At 37.5% G+C, this 16,779-nt stretch overlaps 1 protein-coding gene across 4 annotated transcripts in view; it reads left to right on the top strand.

The window, feature by feature from the left end:
• Window positions 1-16,779, top strand: part of LOC125448142 (methylcytosine dioxygenase TET3-like) — a 353,266-nt gene that overhangs the window by 69,534 nt on the left and 266,953 nt on the right. For 2 of the 4 annotated variants that reach the window (XM_048523202.2, XM_059641139.1), the window contains exon 3: window positions 2,168-2,224. In XM_048523202.2, coding sequence (XP_048379159.2) covers window positions 2,168-2,224 — 57 coding nt within the window. Of the gene's footprint in view, window positions 1-1,374; window positions 1,876-2,167; window positions 2,225-16,779 lie in introns of those variants that run through there. The other 2 variants (XM_048523203.2, XM_048523204.2) reach the window with 2 other exon arrangements.

Genomic DNA, 16,779 nt, shown 5'->3' with positions numbered 1-16,779 from the left:
AAGGTTGTTTGAGGATAACAACATCAGATCCGACACAAAGTTTATGGTGTACAGAGCTATCGTGGTTCCTGACCTCCTATGTGGCTCTGAGATGTGGATTTCTACAGCAGACACCTCAAGGCGTTGCAGCAGTTGTACCAACACTTCTGCGCAAGATGCTGCAAATCCACTGGAAAGACAGGCGCACCAACATCAGCATCCTCAACCAGAGCAACATCCTCAGTATTGAGGCACTGACCATCCTTGATCAGTTATGATGGACGGGGCACGTCATCTGCATGACCAACACAAGGCTCCCTGACCTTCAAAATGGCAAAGGAGCCCCAGGTGTTCACAGGAAACCCTTTAGGGATATTCTCAAGGCATCACTGGCAAAGTGCAGCATTCCCACTGACACCTGGGAATCAGTGGCCCAAGTAGATCCAAAGCTGGAATCCGTCACCAAGTCGACCTTTATTTGCATGTGACTGACCCAGCTAGCACAGAGCTGGCTCCTAGAGTGAGCAGAATCCCTGACACACCTGTTAACAGCTCCTGTCAGGGAACTCATGTTCAAAGAGATTCACCTGGCTGACATTGTTCCATTTACAACGAAAAGTAATCATAAAAGCAGTTCATGTTAGGAGAGTACGTTGGGAAATAAAAAAAACAGAAATCACAAAGATAAAAGGGTTAATTGAACACAGTAAAAGAACACAGTTGGAAGAGACGATTAGAAGCTAAAAGAGAGTGGTTTCGCCCTGAAATCAGCAGTAAGAGATGGAATATCAGGAACTGTTTGTAAACAATTGGAATTCAGAAACAGGTTTAGAAAGAATTTCAAGAAATCAAAAGTGAACAGGAATAGATCAGAATGAGCCAGTGCAAAGAAACAGTGCTAATTACTGAAGCCAAAAGAGAAGCTGAAATTGTACAAGTATTTTGTTGCCAATCCAAAATCCCTGAGAATTCCAGCTTGCGTGTACGTTCTTAAAAATGATTGCTTGGTCTCGCAAAATCTGTTTCTAAGCAGTGCTTCCTTCTTTTATTGCTGCAGCAGCAGACATAGATTGAACAATATATGACAGTACTATTATTGCAGCAAACTTTGACCTTTGATCCAGGATGTGAGGCTTTATGCAACATTCTGTGAAGTATGAGACATAGCTTTCTTATGCAATGTACTGAGTGTAAAGAAAATTTGTAGTTTTAGAAAAAAAATGTTGGATTTTTGATGCCAAAAATTAACAGGCAAAAGCCTGAAAGAACAATTCAAAACAATGCCTCATTTCTATATGGCAATGTTTGCACCCTCCCCCAAATGCATCTAGAATTATGGGGTTTACACGTGACCCATAAGGAAATGGGTCTTAGTTCAGCTGTGTGCAGCTGGTATTGAGCCGGCACTTCCGTTCGCTACTCCAGTCCACAGTTTACTGCTGATTTCATGCTGATGGCTTGCACAGATACCACATAGGGGTAGTATTGTTTAGGAAGCTTAAATTAGGAAGATACTTGACAAGTAACTAACATAACTAGCCCATCCTCCACTCTTTTTCTCCAGGTTTTTGCTGATTGGTTGTTCCGGAGAAGTCTGAGTAGGCAGTGGACATGCTTGTCACGTTTTAAGTCTCGACTGGTAGTGGGGAAGTGGGGGCAGGGAAGGTTCGAGTTAGAGAGAGCGAGCGACAGAGGGAGAGAGAGAGAGAGAGGGAGAGAGCGCTCAGCAGTACGATAATGATGCTCGAGTCAGGATAAAAAACCTAATGTACCACGGGTGCCCATAACATAGCTCAAGGAGAAGGAGGCAAGATGGCTGCCTGGTAGCGTCTACCTCTGATGGAGGAAGCAGAGCCTGTTTCAGAGGAGTGTTGCAAGATAGAGGGTGTAGTGTAGGTATATATCTATAGAAGCTTTTGAAGGTTATTTAAATTAAAAGAAGGCTGTAGTTACTAGCTCTGTTTGATGTTATATTTTGTTATATTATTAATAAACTACAAATTATTCACAACATACTAATTTTCTAAATTGGTAATTGTCTTTGCTTGCAAAATGTATCTTTTAGTTCAGTGACTATGAGTACAGCTCAATTTTATTGTCATTTTCAGTGTTATGGTCTCGCTTGTATTAAATTGCTCTGTCTCATTTCTTAATTGATTTTTTTGTGCTTGGTTCTTTTTCTCTGCAGGTGGGGAACAAAGACAATACAAAAGCTCAGAGAAAGAAACAAACACTGGCTGAAAAGGTAAATTAGCTGCATTTTGTGAAAAATACAGTTTTAGCATGTCGAAATAATTTTAATTGAGAAAGATCAAAGCTCTGACTCCAATGGAAACGGTGTGAAGAACAACTGGGAAACATCATCATACAGCTTTAAATTCATATCTGGTGTATTATAATTCAAATTAGAATTTGTCCTTTTAATGTGACGAAGGATGTGATAAAAAAATTCCCTGGTGTGGCCAACAAAAGCTTTCATTATCAGGAAATGGGGTAATGTAGATTTTGTTCTGAAAGACAAGAATTATGTACAACAACTATGAAGTCAAAGTGAGTATTGTAGAAACAAAGGAAGCACCAAACTATGTATGCTATAAAATATCAAAGCATACACGACTATCTATGAAAATACTGGTGAGGATTGTGTAACAGGACACTCTGTTTACATAGCCAGGTTCTGCATATATGCACTAGGCTGAATTTGGAATTTGTTAGTTCATAACCTTTGCGCAAAGTTACTCGTGTAAAGCATTTTGGGCTACTTTTAATAACATTGCAGTACTTTTTCTGTTTCAGTAAGGTCTAGTAGATGGTTTTTAATTCAGTATGGAGAGTTGTACCAAGGTTAGAAATTAACAGCTGGGCTTCCTTTGTACTTTGCTGCCATCAGTTGATGTTCTTTCAAATGTTAACACTGCAAAACATGCAATAAATTCAAAATTTAACCAACAAAATATGCCAGGAATTGCATTCTGAATTGGAGTATCATCCTCCGTGATTTTGTTTTGCTGTTTGACGTAACAGGAGAGATTAAGTAGTGTTTCAAGAGTTAACAGATACATTTTTTTGGTCATGTAATTATCAAAAAGGATTGTCTAGAGGAGCATGCTGTTGCAGTGTGCCCAATGTCTTAAGTAATTCCTCAGTCGTGCTTTTGCATCGCTAATCTTGCTGTTTTCTTTGTGAGAATTTCAATCTTACAAAGCTATTAGCGAAACAGTCTGTATTTAAACCTTTGCGACTAATTAGCTATAATGTTTTCCAGTGTGCATCATGTACTTTATAATGTTCATATCAACAAAACATTTAATTTGTTCATGAATGCGCAATTCGTTGCTCATTATCTGATGAATTTGATAAAATGTTAGTTGCCCCCAAAATAATCTTGCTGTAATTTCTAAGGGTCGAGTATGTCTTGGCCTATTTTTTAGAAAAAGCAACTGATTCACAGTATCACTAAATTAAATGTTTATTTATTTGCACGTATAGTACTTACATTGCTCCATAAATTGACAGTAGTAGACTTTATTTGATTATTTTTTCTAAAATTTGAAGTGCTACACTTTTCCATTTGTTTGTCTGCAGTCAGGAGGTCGATGTAAAATGCTGAAGTTTTAAAGTGGCATGATGTTTGGATGTCACTGTAGAGGTAAACGAACAATAACAATGACAACTTGCATCACACATGTTTGATGATTTGTTCTGTGTGAATGGCAAGATGTATTACTTGATACTGATTAAAAAACAGTTGAAGGTTTTGCTTCCAAATTAAATTTTTAACATGCTATTTTTCAGGAAAAAGCATATTTACAGAATTCTGAAGTAAATAAGCTATCTGTAAATGAAATACAGCTGATGGGGAGAGTGGTAGTTGCATGTGGTAAATAGTTCCGGTTTTTCGTACTAATACTGAAATTATGTTTAGCTCTGTCACTCACGTGGTAAAGAGGCCCCATGGAAAGGTTAGAAAGATGGCATGCTAACTGTTTGGCAGGCAGTCTTGGCAAGTCATGCTGGCTGAACGCACATGGGCTTGAGGTTTACAAACAGTACTCCTGCACACGTCATCTATGAGTCATCATATCAAGGCATGTAGCTCAAGGACCGTACAAAACGCGCACGAATAATAAATAATATTTTGATCAAAGAAAGAATCATACTTTTCCAAGAGTGATTTATTTTCTCAATAAGGGAAGCAGCTTCATTGTGCAGCTAGCCAATTCCATTTGTATTCCATTTTTTAAAGAAATATTTGTCAGACCTTTCTATTTCAACAGGTGTTCTTTAGATGTTTGTTAATGAATAATCAAGTCATGTTATTCTTTTCCATTTTAAGTCTGAGGTGAGGAGCAAAGTTTAAAATAAAATTAAGCAGGTAAGTTGAAAAAATTTGTGCTCTTTAAAATTAACGTAATGTTGTTCCCTTCGTGTTTCTTAATTAAATGTAAAGTTGATCAAACCATAATTCTGACCAAGGCTTGAATTTTATAATCTCCTTCCTGTGTCCCCGTACTCACTGAGTTTGACAGTCAGAAAGAAAATGAAAATAATTTAGCAAAGTAAGACTTTGATAACCTGCAAACTCCAGAATTTCTTACACAGTCATGAAAAATACAAAGAACATATACACCAATTTGTTTTTGAAACTGGTTTCATTTTTCATTCAAATCGTTATTTTATCCATTTACAGAAGATACACTTCTGCATCAAATATCTGGTCATATATTACTAATTTATAATTAATTTCACTCATTTTCAACACAAATTTGACACAACGTGGAGTAGAACTTACTTTCCACTGAAGAGTCAGTGGATAAAAATGCTTTCAGATGATTGCCTGAATTTTCTAAGAATTTTAAAGATCCAAAATGTAAACAGTAACCACTATATTTGTAGAAGTGTATGCCTTAAGAAGGCTTTAGTGAGCATAGCCATTTATTTTCAACAAAAATAACAGGGTATACCTTGTTACTTGTGCATTTGCTTCAATTTCAATTTCTTAGTTTCACATTTGCTTGAATTGTGAATGAAGTTATCACGCATCACTCACTGTTTACATTTTCCGTGGGATGGTTTACCCTACAACACATGGACTGCAGCAGTTCAATAAAATGGCTCACCACCACTTTTTCAAGGACAATTAGTGATGAATAATCACATTGAAAAAATTAATTTAGAAATCTATCACTGTGAAGAGACAAGAATTTGGAATTGCCCGGCCAGTTCCCATGATGCGTAGTGACAAAATTCATGGATAACATTGGTTTTGAGATGATTCAATCATGTGAACTGATTATCCTCAGAATACAAAGCACTGGCAAAATAATCATCACTGTAGTATATCAGCAAAAGCTCTGTCATTTCAGCAAGTGTCTTAGGCCCAACTATCTTCAGCTCCTTTACCAACAATATTTCCTCCATAATATGATCAAGATGTGGGAATGTCAGATATGTGAATATTCAGAAGAAGGGTCATTGGACTCAAATGTTAATTTTGTTTTCTCTCAACAGATATTGACAGACCTGCACTTTTCATTTTTGTTTCAGATTTTCAGTATTAAAATTCATTGTTGTCTACCAGCAGTTAGCACCTATGTTCTGATTCAGACTGTCCATAACTAATCTTTAATTGATTAATCTATTCATCTTGGAAGAGCTGCAACAGATATTCACCAGAAATATGCTGGGTCTAAAAGAATTAAATAAATAGTATAGGTTTATGTAGGTTTGATCTTTCTCAAATGTCAAAGATCAAAAGATAATCTGATAAAGGAGTTTAAGATGATTGAAAAATTTGATCAGGTGTTGTCTTCAGGGAACTCCAGAACAAAGGGGCATAATCTTACAATTAGAGTTGGGCATTCACTAGTGATGTTGGGAAGCACTTCTTCCACATGTGGAAACCTGAACTTTCTCAGGCATACCCCCTAACCCCCAGCCAACCACTACCAAAAACTGTGGAAGCTAAATCTGTTGAGGTTTTCAAAACCAAGATTAATGGGTATTTCCAGGCAAGGGTATACAGTGAAAGAGAATGAACATGAACGAATGGAGTTAAAATTTACATCAGTGAAGCAACTTGAAAAGCATCAGATTGCTGATTATACTCTCATTTACATGTATCTGAAAGAAATTTCGCAATATAAAAAATGGATTTCGAAGATCAATTGACAAGCTGGATTTCACAAATTAAAACTAAATTAGCACTTAACATATCCCACTACATTAGCTCTCTCAGGTGCTACAACCCCACTTTGGGAGCTACCATTATCGTTCCATCCTGAAAAACAAATACTCATTTTTCCTTTTCCAGTCTGCAATACTTACTAAACCCATACCCATCTTAACTGTGGATGCAGATTTGAATCTCTGTGACTGGATTTCTGTCCAAGTCAGATTGAAATAGTTCTAACTGAAAACAAAAATGATAACCCCTGATTACTGTGCATTATTTCACATCATACCCACCAGCCAGTCTACAGTCTTTGACACGGTGGGTCACTATAACCTGCAACATGACTACCCTTGGCTGAGTGCAATGCAACTGTTTTTACTTTGTTCGTTCTCACCAATCTGAGCAGAGGAAGAATATTGCCAGCAGTGACTGCTTATTTTCTGCATCCGACTGCTTATTTTCTGCACCTAGGCTGTTATATTTGGATTCTGAAAGAAGTTATCCTTATTCCTTCCTCTTCTGTATCTAGTTTTCTCCTGTATATCATCTGCAAATAATGGGCCACTTCCACATCTAGATCAACCGTATTCACTTCTATCAATTGTGCACTTCACTGTATCCCATCTGAATCAACTTTGTCGGTAAACTACTCTTTAGCATCCAGTCTCCTGGAGATAAATGTTGGGAATGCCAAAGACATTAATTTTAGCCTTGTAACCAGTTTTATTTCCCTCCCTGTTTCACGATGAATCAGATTTTCTTTGCATTCTTTTAGACACGAGAAGAGTTTTAGATTTTATGATTTCCATTCCTAAGATTGCTGATTTCCACAACAATTATGGTGCCAACATCCTGTCCTATCACTGTCCCTCTAATGCTATAGCCAATGTTTTTACATTTATCACCTTTAACCTTGACTATTCAAATGCTATTCTGACACACCAGCCATTCACCACCCACTGTAAACTTTGTTTCAGTCTAAACTGTGCAACCCTTATCCAGTCCTGTGCTAGATCTTATTTATCTGTCATCCTTGTACTTGATGCCCAATCCTGGCTCCTGGATCTGCCGGTGACTTAAATTTAAAATTCACGTCTTAATGTTTACATGCCTCAATGATGCACTCCTCCTTATCTCTGTGATCTTCTCCCTGACAATTCCTGCATACTCTTATTTTCCAATTTTGGTTTCTTGTGAATTCATCTCTTCTCTGCATCTCAGCATTCTATAATTTGTCCTCATCTTGTGGAATTTCCTCTGTCAACACCCCCACCTCTTCACTTATCTCTTACCACTTAAATTCCTCCTGAAAAATTATGTCTTCTATCAAGCATTAAGTAACTTTTTCAAATATACACTTTGGCACAGCTGTTTCTTTCATTTGAGATCGTGGGAACTGCTGATGCTGGAGAATCTGAAATAACAAGATGTTGAGCCAGATGAACACAGCAGGCCAAGCAGCATCAGAGGAGCAGGAAAGAGGAGCATTTTCTGAAGAAGGGTCTCGACCCGAAACGTCAGCTTTACTGCTCCTCTGATGCTGATTGGCCTGCTGTGTTCATCCAGCTCTACACCTTGTTATCTTTTTATCATTATATCTTTGAAATATTTTCTATATGGAAAAGTGCTATATACTAATATATTATTACGATAGAATCAAAATGTGAGTCTAGAATAGCATAACATACAATTAGATAAGCTCAGCAAATGTTAAAGGATTTTGGAAATATTCACAGTTATTCAAATAATTAAGTCTATGTAAAGTTGATTGAAAGAACAGATTTTGGAATTTTCTCAGAGCTGTTGGTATCTTTGTCTTGGTAACTGAACTTGTCAAAACTGACATTTCAGTTTTAGCATGACTTTCGGTGTCTTATACTCCAATAATTTCAATAATGTAGTTTTTTTATTTATTCATGGGTCATAGTCATATGAAATGTTAGCATCTTTACACACCTTTATCCCAATCAGCTGCACCCATGGTTCAAGCAATTTTTTTCTCTTGTGTGAAGTACGTTATGCTTTATTGTTAAATGTCATCTACTCGTGTTCGGTTCATTTACAGATTTGTGTAGTGGCTTTTGTAAATTTCTAACTGTTTCCAAAGACTCATTTCTCCCCTATTCCAGTTAATTAAACCAATTTCTATCCGGAAATGATCTTGTTTTATCAGATTATTTTCTGTAGGATTGTCAGAATTAAAAATAATTCTCCTCTGTGCGTTGAATTAGTTTATGCAAAACAAAATGATCAGATGACTAAATATTTTATCCTTCAAATGAATAAAGTATTTCACAGAATGGGTCATTAAAGGAAGAACACAATATAGAAGAAAAATAATACAGATGCTGGAATTCTGAAATTAAAAATGAGGATATTGGAAATGTGGAGCTGATCAGACTGCGTACATTATTTAGCATTTTATCACACTCTCAGGACGTTCCAAAATCCATTTCAGAAATGGATTACTTTTGAAGTACAGTCAATGGCTTACAATTTGGTAACTTCCTTAGCTGACAATTTAAATTATTTTGGGCACACTGCATTTCAATATTGAGAAGGATATAATGTTAGATATTCCATAGTGCCTAATTTGGCACATGGTTTGGGCATGAGTTTCTCTGGTGAAAAAGGAATTGTTCAAATCTGGAGTTCCCTTTGCAAAGAAAAAGAAAAGTTTTATGAAAGAAATTAAACCATGTTAGATGCTGATTAAACTAAAACTGAGGTTATCATTTCCAACATTAAATTTAAAGAGTGAAATTTAGCTGTTGAAATGAAAAGTTATTTTGCTTCTTCAAATTTCCCGTCTGTTTTTCTTCACCCCCACTCCACCCAGGAACCCAGCAAAGATGTCTTGTGTTGGGTTGTGCCTGGCAAGCATTATATTGTGTTGGCTTAAATGGTGACCACTGCCACATTACTTGTAACTCGGAACATCATATCTGAGCTCTGTCCCATTTTCATACAACGTAAGTTACAGTGAAATGATCAGATCGGCAGCCCTCTTTCATTTTGTGCTCTTTGCTGAACCAAGGCTTTTGAGGACCTCATATTATCTGTGGGCCGAAACTTTAACACAAGTAATGGAGTAAACTTTGTATTTAGCCATTTGGTATGCTGGATGTTACATTTATCCTCGTAGCCATGAGGGCAACACAACAAAGAAGTGTTATTCCATTTTCCATAAAACCCTTACATATTCTGGAAAATTATTTAGCATTGATATCCTAATCAAATTTGCCTCCATTTAAGACTGTAAGACCATAAAACCAAAAATGCAGGAGCAGAAATAGGTCATTCAGCCCATTGAGTCTGCTCTGTCATTCAACGCTATCATGGTTGATCTGATACCCGTCAACTCCACTTTCCTGCTTTTCCCTCATAATCGTTTATTCCTTTATGAATTAGAAATCTGTCTACTCAAAGTATTATGGAATTGTTATGGTGCAGGAGGAGGCCATTCAGCCCACCATACCTGCTCCAAAGAACTACAAATAGTACAGCACAGGAACAGGCCTGTTGGCTCAACAGGACTGCATTGACACAGGATGCCTTGCAAAACTAAGAACCTTTTGCCTCTAAGTGGTTTGTATAACTTTATTCTCTGCTTATTCATGTATTTGCCGAGATGCCTTTTAAATGTTGCTGTTGTATTTGCCTCCACTATCATCTCTGGAAAGCACATTCCAGCTACTTATCATTCTGTGTGCAAAAAAACAGTTCTTTTCACATCTCCTTTAAACTTTTCTTGTTTTACCTTTAAATGTATGCCCTATGGGGAACTGCCATTTACTATATACTTTTCACCTGCATATAATTATAAACAGCATGGGTCCCACTCCCAATCTCTGGTTGCAGATGTCCAGTCAGAAAAGTACTCTTCCACTGCAACTCTCTACCTTCTATGGCCAAGCTCGACCTGTTTCCATCTTATCAGTTCACTGTGGCACCCATGTGACCTTACCTTATGTATTATCCTGCCATGAGGGACCTTGTTAAAGGCCTTGCTAAAATCCATGTAGACAACTTCTACTGTCCTGCCCTCATCAATCATCATTGTGACTTACTCAAAAATCTCAATCTAGTTTGTGACACACAACCTTCCCTGCACAAAGCCCTGCTGCCTATTGCTAATAAGTCCATATTTTTTCAAATGTGAGGAAAATTTCTTGGTAAGAATCCTATCCAATAATTTCCCGACCACTAATTTAAGGTTCACCACCCTGTAATTTCCCTGATTATCCCTGCAGCCCTTCTTAAACAAAGGAACACTGTTAGCTATTCCCAGTCCTTTGGGTCCTCACCTGTGATGAAATATTTCAGACCAGGTCACAGCAATTTCCTCACCTGCCTACCCTCAGCATTCTGTGATAGATTCCATCAGGTCCTGTGACTTGGAGACAGTAAGGACTGCAGATGCTAGAAGCCAGAGCCAATAGAGTTGAAGTTGGAAAAGCAGAAAGGTCAGACAGCACCCAAGGAACAGGAAGGTCAAAGTTTCAGATTGAAAGCTTTCGACAGGACTGGGGCTTTTTCTTTTCCAGTAGAGATCCTCTGCAGGCCTGGGAGAGAGAGAGAGGCCCTGAGCTGGGGCAAGACTGACTGCAGTGTGAGGTGTTGAGCAGAGAGCATAGAACTGAGAATCTGCAGGGTGACTTGTCTACCTTAATGCTTTCTGAAACACCCAGTGCTTCCTTTTTTATATGAATGTCAATATACTCCTCCCAAGACTCACCATTCATCATGTCCTTCTTCTTTGTGAATGTCGATGCAAAGTATTCATTGAGGACCTCACCCACTTCATCCGGCTCCATGCATAAGTTCCCTCCTTTGTCCCTGAATGGACTTATCCTTTCCCTAGCTACCTTTTTGCTTCTTATATATGTATAAAACATCTTGAGATTTTCCTTATCCTGTTTGCAAAAACATTTTATGTTCCTTTTTATCTCTCCCGGTTCCTTGTCTGAGTTCTTTCCTGCTATCTTTGTATTCTTTGAGGGCTTCGCCTATCCTCAGTTTCGTAAGGTTTATATACGCTTCAATTTTCCCTTTCACTAAGCTCTCAATTTCTCTTGTCATCCAAGGTTCTCGAGTTTTGCCATCCTTAGCCATCACTTTCATAGTAACATGCTTGTCCTAACTCTAATCAACTGACCTTTAAAAGATTCCATCAAGCCAGATGTGGAATTGCCCTCAAAATAATGTCATCATTCTTCACTCTCCAGTTACTGCCTAATTCCCCTAAATGTAATTCCTAATTCTAACACCTTGTGCCAATATTCTGCCTTTCCCCCATGTCCCTGCACACCATTTCTATCCAAATAATTATTTAATGCCCTCTTGAATGAATCAACTGAACCTATTTCACCACATTTGCAAACACTGCATTCCATACCCTCAGTACTTGATGCAGACTCGATTGGCCAAAAGGCCTCCTCTGTAATGTATGATGCCATAATTCTATGATTCTCTATGCAGCCCACTCATGATTTTGAAAACTGCTATCAAAGCACCTTTAAGCAGTCATCTGTTCAAAGAGAACAGTTTCAATCTCTTCATTGATTTCTCATAACTGAAGTTCTTCATTCCTGGAAACTTTCTTATAACTAGTTTCTGTACTCTCTCCAATGCATTTACATCTTTCCCATAATGTGGCACCCACAGCTTTACATAGTATTTCAGCTGAGATCTAACAAGCATATTGTAGAAGTTCAACATCACTTCCCTGCTTTTGATAATGCCGAGAGCACTGCATGTTTTATTAATTACACTGTCCTGTTCTGCTATCTTTCATGATCTAGGCACATTAACTCTGAGATCCCTCTGCACCTGAACTCCGATAGAATTGTACTTCCTATGTTAAACTGTCTTTTGATATTCTTCTGACCAAAATGCATCACCTCACACTTCTATTACTATTCAGTCTTGGATTTATCTCCTGACATAGCCTCGACAGCTCTCCGCAGTAAAGAATTGCATAGATCACTGCCCTCTGAGAGAAGAAATTCCTCATATGTCTCAAATGTTGTGTCTTAAATGTGTGACCCCTTATTCTGAGATAATGCCTTCTGGTCCTAGACTCTGCCACAAAGGGAAAAACCTCTCTGCATTTCCTCTGTCAAGTCTCCGAAGAATCTTATATCTTTCAATAAGGTTACCTCTTTTTCTTGGAAATTCCAATGAGTGCAGGCCCAACCCACTCAATCTCCCCTCCTAAGACAATTCTTCCATACCTGGCATTAGCGTCCTGTGATAAAGATTTTCACAGATTTACTACCATGTAAGAAATATAGGTTTAAGTTGAGAGGGGAAAAATTTAAAAAGGACCTGAGGGGTAACTTCTTCATGCAGGGGGTACTGCCTGCATGGAATGAGCTGTCAGAGAAGTGTTGGAGGCAGATACAATTATAACATTTAAAAAGCATCTGGATGGGTGTCTGAATAGGAAGGTTTAGGGGATATGGGCCAAATGCTGGCAAGGGTCAGAACGGGGTATCTGGTTGGTGCAGATGAGTTGGACCGAAATTCTGTTTCCATGCTGTAAGACTCTATGACTGTAAGGAATTCCTCCTCATCTCATTAAGTAGGTGACGCCTCATTCTGAGTTTATACCCTCTGGTCCAAGACTCTTCCATAACAGGAAACATTCTCACAAATCCTAGCAAACCCCCAAATAATTATGTATGCTTCAATCACATTTGATCTCATTCTCCTCAGCTGCAATAAATTCAGATCCAACATGCTCAACTTTTCTTCAGCAGAAAATCCCTCCATTACCAGGATCTACAAATTGAACCTTCTCTGAACTGTCTCTATTAGTGGCATATCTTTTCTCAGATCAGGGTCCCAAAACCATTCATAACATTCCACCTATGGCTGATTTGTGCCTTTTGTAGTTTTAGCAACACCCCCTTACTTATATGCACTATTCCCCTTGAAATAAGGGCAATATTGCATTTTCATATCCTATTACCCTGCTGAGCTTGGATGTTAGCTTGTTTGATTCATTCATAGGGACTCACACTTGTCTGTAGCTTTCTGCAGTCTTTCTCCATTTATATTATACTCAGCTGCTCTAGTTTTCCTGCCAAAAGTGCAGAATCTTACATTTCCCAGCATTATATCACATCTGTCAAATTTTTGCCCACTCTCTTTGTGTCATTGTTTCTAATTTTTGTGTCATCTGCAACTTTGGCTATTACTTTCTTCATGCAAGTCATGAAGAAATGTGGCAAGTAATTCTGACCTTATCACTGATCCCTGTGGTAATCCAATAGTTACCCATTACCATCTTGAATATGTCCCATTATCCCAATTCTTTGTTTCACATTTGTTATCCAATCCTCTATCCATGCTCATATAATAACTCTAGCGCCATGAACTCTTATCTTCTTAAGGAATGTAATGTGGGGTATTTTATCAAAGTCTTCTGAAAATCCAATATATTACATCCAGTCCTCTCTTTTTATCTATCCGGCCATTAACATTATCGAGTCTGCTCTGTCTTTCACTGTTATCATGCTGGTTTTATAGTCTGATATTTGTCTAGAAAAAGCTTCAATATTTGAACAAATAGCTAGTAGATAGGTAGATGTTTTGGCTGACATGTATTAACATGTGGGATATGATCTGTTTTGAATCAGGAATTCTCAGCTTACATAGCAATTTTTGGAATGACAGAAACTCATCTTTGAATAGTGTGTACAATACTTACAATGAAATTGTGTAAGGCCTAACTATTTATTGGTAACTTAGATACATAATCCACTTTGTTGCCTATTCATCTGTTTCTTGAATTCCCAGTGATGAAGCTCTGAACTCAGAGCACAATTTTGTAGGGTTACACTTGACTTTGCATCTTGATTACAGCAATATGTTCAGCATTTCACTGAGCTAAAGTACCATTTTTACCATGAAACATCTATTGTCTTCTAAGCAACCTCATGAAAAATATGGGGAAAATTTTTTTTGAGAGGACAGTATAATTTATGCAGATAATAAATCAACAATGTTGTAAATATAGAATGCTGACAGTGTTCTTAATATCCCCATTGCAATGGACTGCTACTGGCAAATAAAAAATCTAGAAGAATAGATACATTTAAGATTAATTTTGCACATGTGGTGAATAATTACTGCGGGAAGACTATGGATCAGTAATTAAGAGAGCTTTCCCTGCTGTGAGTTTTTAATAATGAGAATTGACAGCAACATAGAACAGGAAATGAAATCAAGCAAGATATACAAACTGCAGACAAATCACAGTCTGAAGACAATGCTGGAGGAAACCAATTCAGATTATTTTTCACAGTTGTGTATACAGGAATATAAAGTGCTTGTTGCTCATTCTTACTTTGTTCTGGAAATATAGCAGAAAATGTCAAATACTCTACAGTGCAACTATCATGCATCTTAGAAGTGAAAAAAAACTAAGTTTTATGCATCTAAGAAATAAATATTTACTGTTCAAGGAAAGATGAGCATGAAATGTGAAACAAAACTTGAGGTGATTACTTTAAAAATGATTTTCTATACCAGATATATAATAGAAAATTCTTTCCATTTTTCCTTTGAACATAATTTTGTTCCAGAATAAATTTTCAGCAGACTCAGCTGCCAGCACAAGTGATTGAGTCACAAGCCCGAACAGCTATGTGTCAATACTTCAAACAGCGAATTGAGTAATTCTGAAGACTGTTGATATCCTATCACAAGACACTAGGATCGCATTTTATAATGACTGAACATAGCACAGGTCAGGACAAAATTACTCCTGTCCACTTTTAGCAACAAAATTAATTTGAAACCACATTTTTGCTGAAATTTCCATTAAATGTCAAACAGGCTGAAATTCATCTGAAAATTCGTAAAGCTGCGAAATAAGTTATGATATGTCATCACTGCAGTAACTTAATCTGCATCTTTACATACAGTTACATAAAACCTACAAAATATGAACAGGCCACTTAGCACAGTCGCTTCATGCCTGAGTTTAAACTCCATGACTGCCTTCTCTCTGACCCTAATCCACTCAGTTCTAATCTGTAAAACATTTCACTGTTTTCTCCTTCAAATACTTACGTAACTTTCCTTATGGCATTCAACCTACTGAATCCATTGGGTAGGAGCTTGATATTCCAGTTTCTAGAACTGAAAATTTCTTTATCCAAATTATTCCTGTATTTATTGTATCCCCTTTAAGCCTGTTTACAGAGAACAGAAACCTGTAAAATGTTTGAATTGGTCTTTTAATGGAGTATATTGAACTAAGTCCCACAAAGAGGAGTCTTTTCATAACTGTAAATATGTTGCAATAAATTTGGGTGTTTTGAAGCTAGTAGTCTTCAAGAAGTATTGAAACTACTCTAGCCAAACGATGCAATAAGATTTTGTGGCAGTATTTCTTAAGTCTCAAAGTCTTCACCTCTTCTGGAGTCTTGCAAAAACTGCAGGCCTAAATCAGGTTTAGGCATGGTCAAAATAGAACCATCTGCGAGCAGATCAGTCCATTTTGGTATGCAATTGGTGACTGTGCTGACGACACTTTACTGATTCTGGGGATTAATGAGGGTAAAGCCACAAATGCCAAAGTTTTTGGTGTACTAGAAACATATTTCACTTATGGTATGAGGAGCATTGTGGAACATTAAAAATTCAACAAATGTACCCAGAGATACGGGAAAAGTACCAATATATTTTTTAATGATTTGTACCGATCAGCAGAAGACTGGTAATCTGATAGATAAGCTAATTTGTGATGGAGTCAGAAGTCACACAACATCAGGCTATAGTCCAACAGGTTCATTTGAAATCACAAGCTTTCAGACCACTGATCCTTTGTCAGGTGATGTTCTTCAAATAAATAAACGATTTCAAATAAATCTATTGAACTATGACGTGGTATCAAGTGACTTCTGACTTTGTCCAACACAGGCACCTCCACATCAGAACTCATGACAGAATATTTGCTGAAGTAATGAATGATGCATTACCAGGTAATTTGCAGTCCCAATAAGACAATGATAATGTGTTCCAATTAAGTGGGCAGGCTGAAATCAGGAGGCAGAAACTGTTGGTAATCAAAGGACTGTCTGTGACAGCCTAGATTCGAAAGAAATGGAATTCATCAGATAGAAAAAAAGGAAAATACAGAGAATGAGACAGTTGTAGCATCAAAATAATTCATTGCTGAAGCCCAGATGAGCTGTTGCTGGTGCAGAAGAGAAGACAGGTGTGGGAATTAGCCTGATTAGGACATGTGATGCCATTGGTGCAAAAGAATGGGAAATATTCAGTTAGTTTGTTGCAACAAGAAAAAAAATCAGAGAACGTGCAAAGTTTAAAAAGAAATCAGAATTCATGAAGTTGAAGATTCACAAAATATTGAGATACCCTTCTTAGGTTCCAAAGCCAAACTGTTCTGGAAGAATATGTGTTAACCTCAATAGAACTCGATAAAGCTCTGAAAAGAGAAAAACATCTCATGGTATCAACAGAGATAATGGGAACTGCAGATGCTGGAGAATTCCAAGATAATAAAATGTGAGGCTGGATGAACACAGCAGGCCAAGCAGCATCTCAGGAGCACAAAAGCTGACGTTTCGGGCCTAGACCCTTCATCA

Source organism: Stegostoma tigrinum, chromosome 40, assembly GCF_030684315.1.
Source record: "Stegostoma tigrinum isolate sSteTig4 chromosome 40, sSteTig4.hap1, whole genome shotgun sequence".
NCBI classification, from domain to species: domain Eukaryota; kingdom Metazoa; phylum Chordata; class Chondrichthyes; order Orectolobiformes; family Stegostomatidae; genus Stegostoma; species Stegostoma tigrinum.
This window is presented reverse-complemented; position numbering and strand designations above follow the sequence as displayed.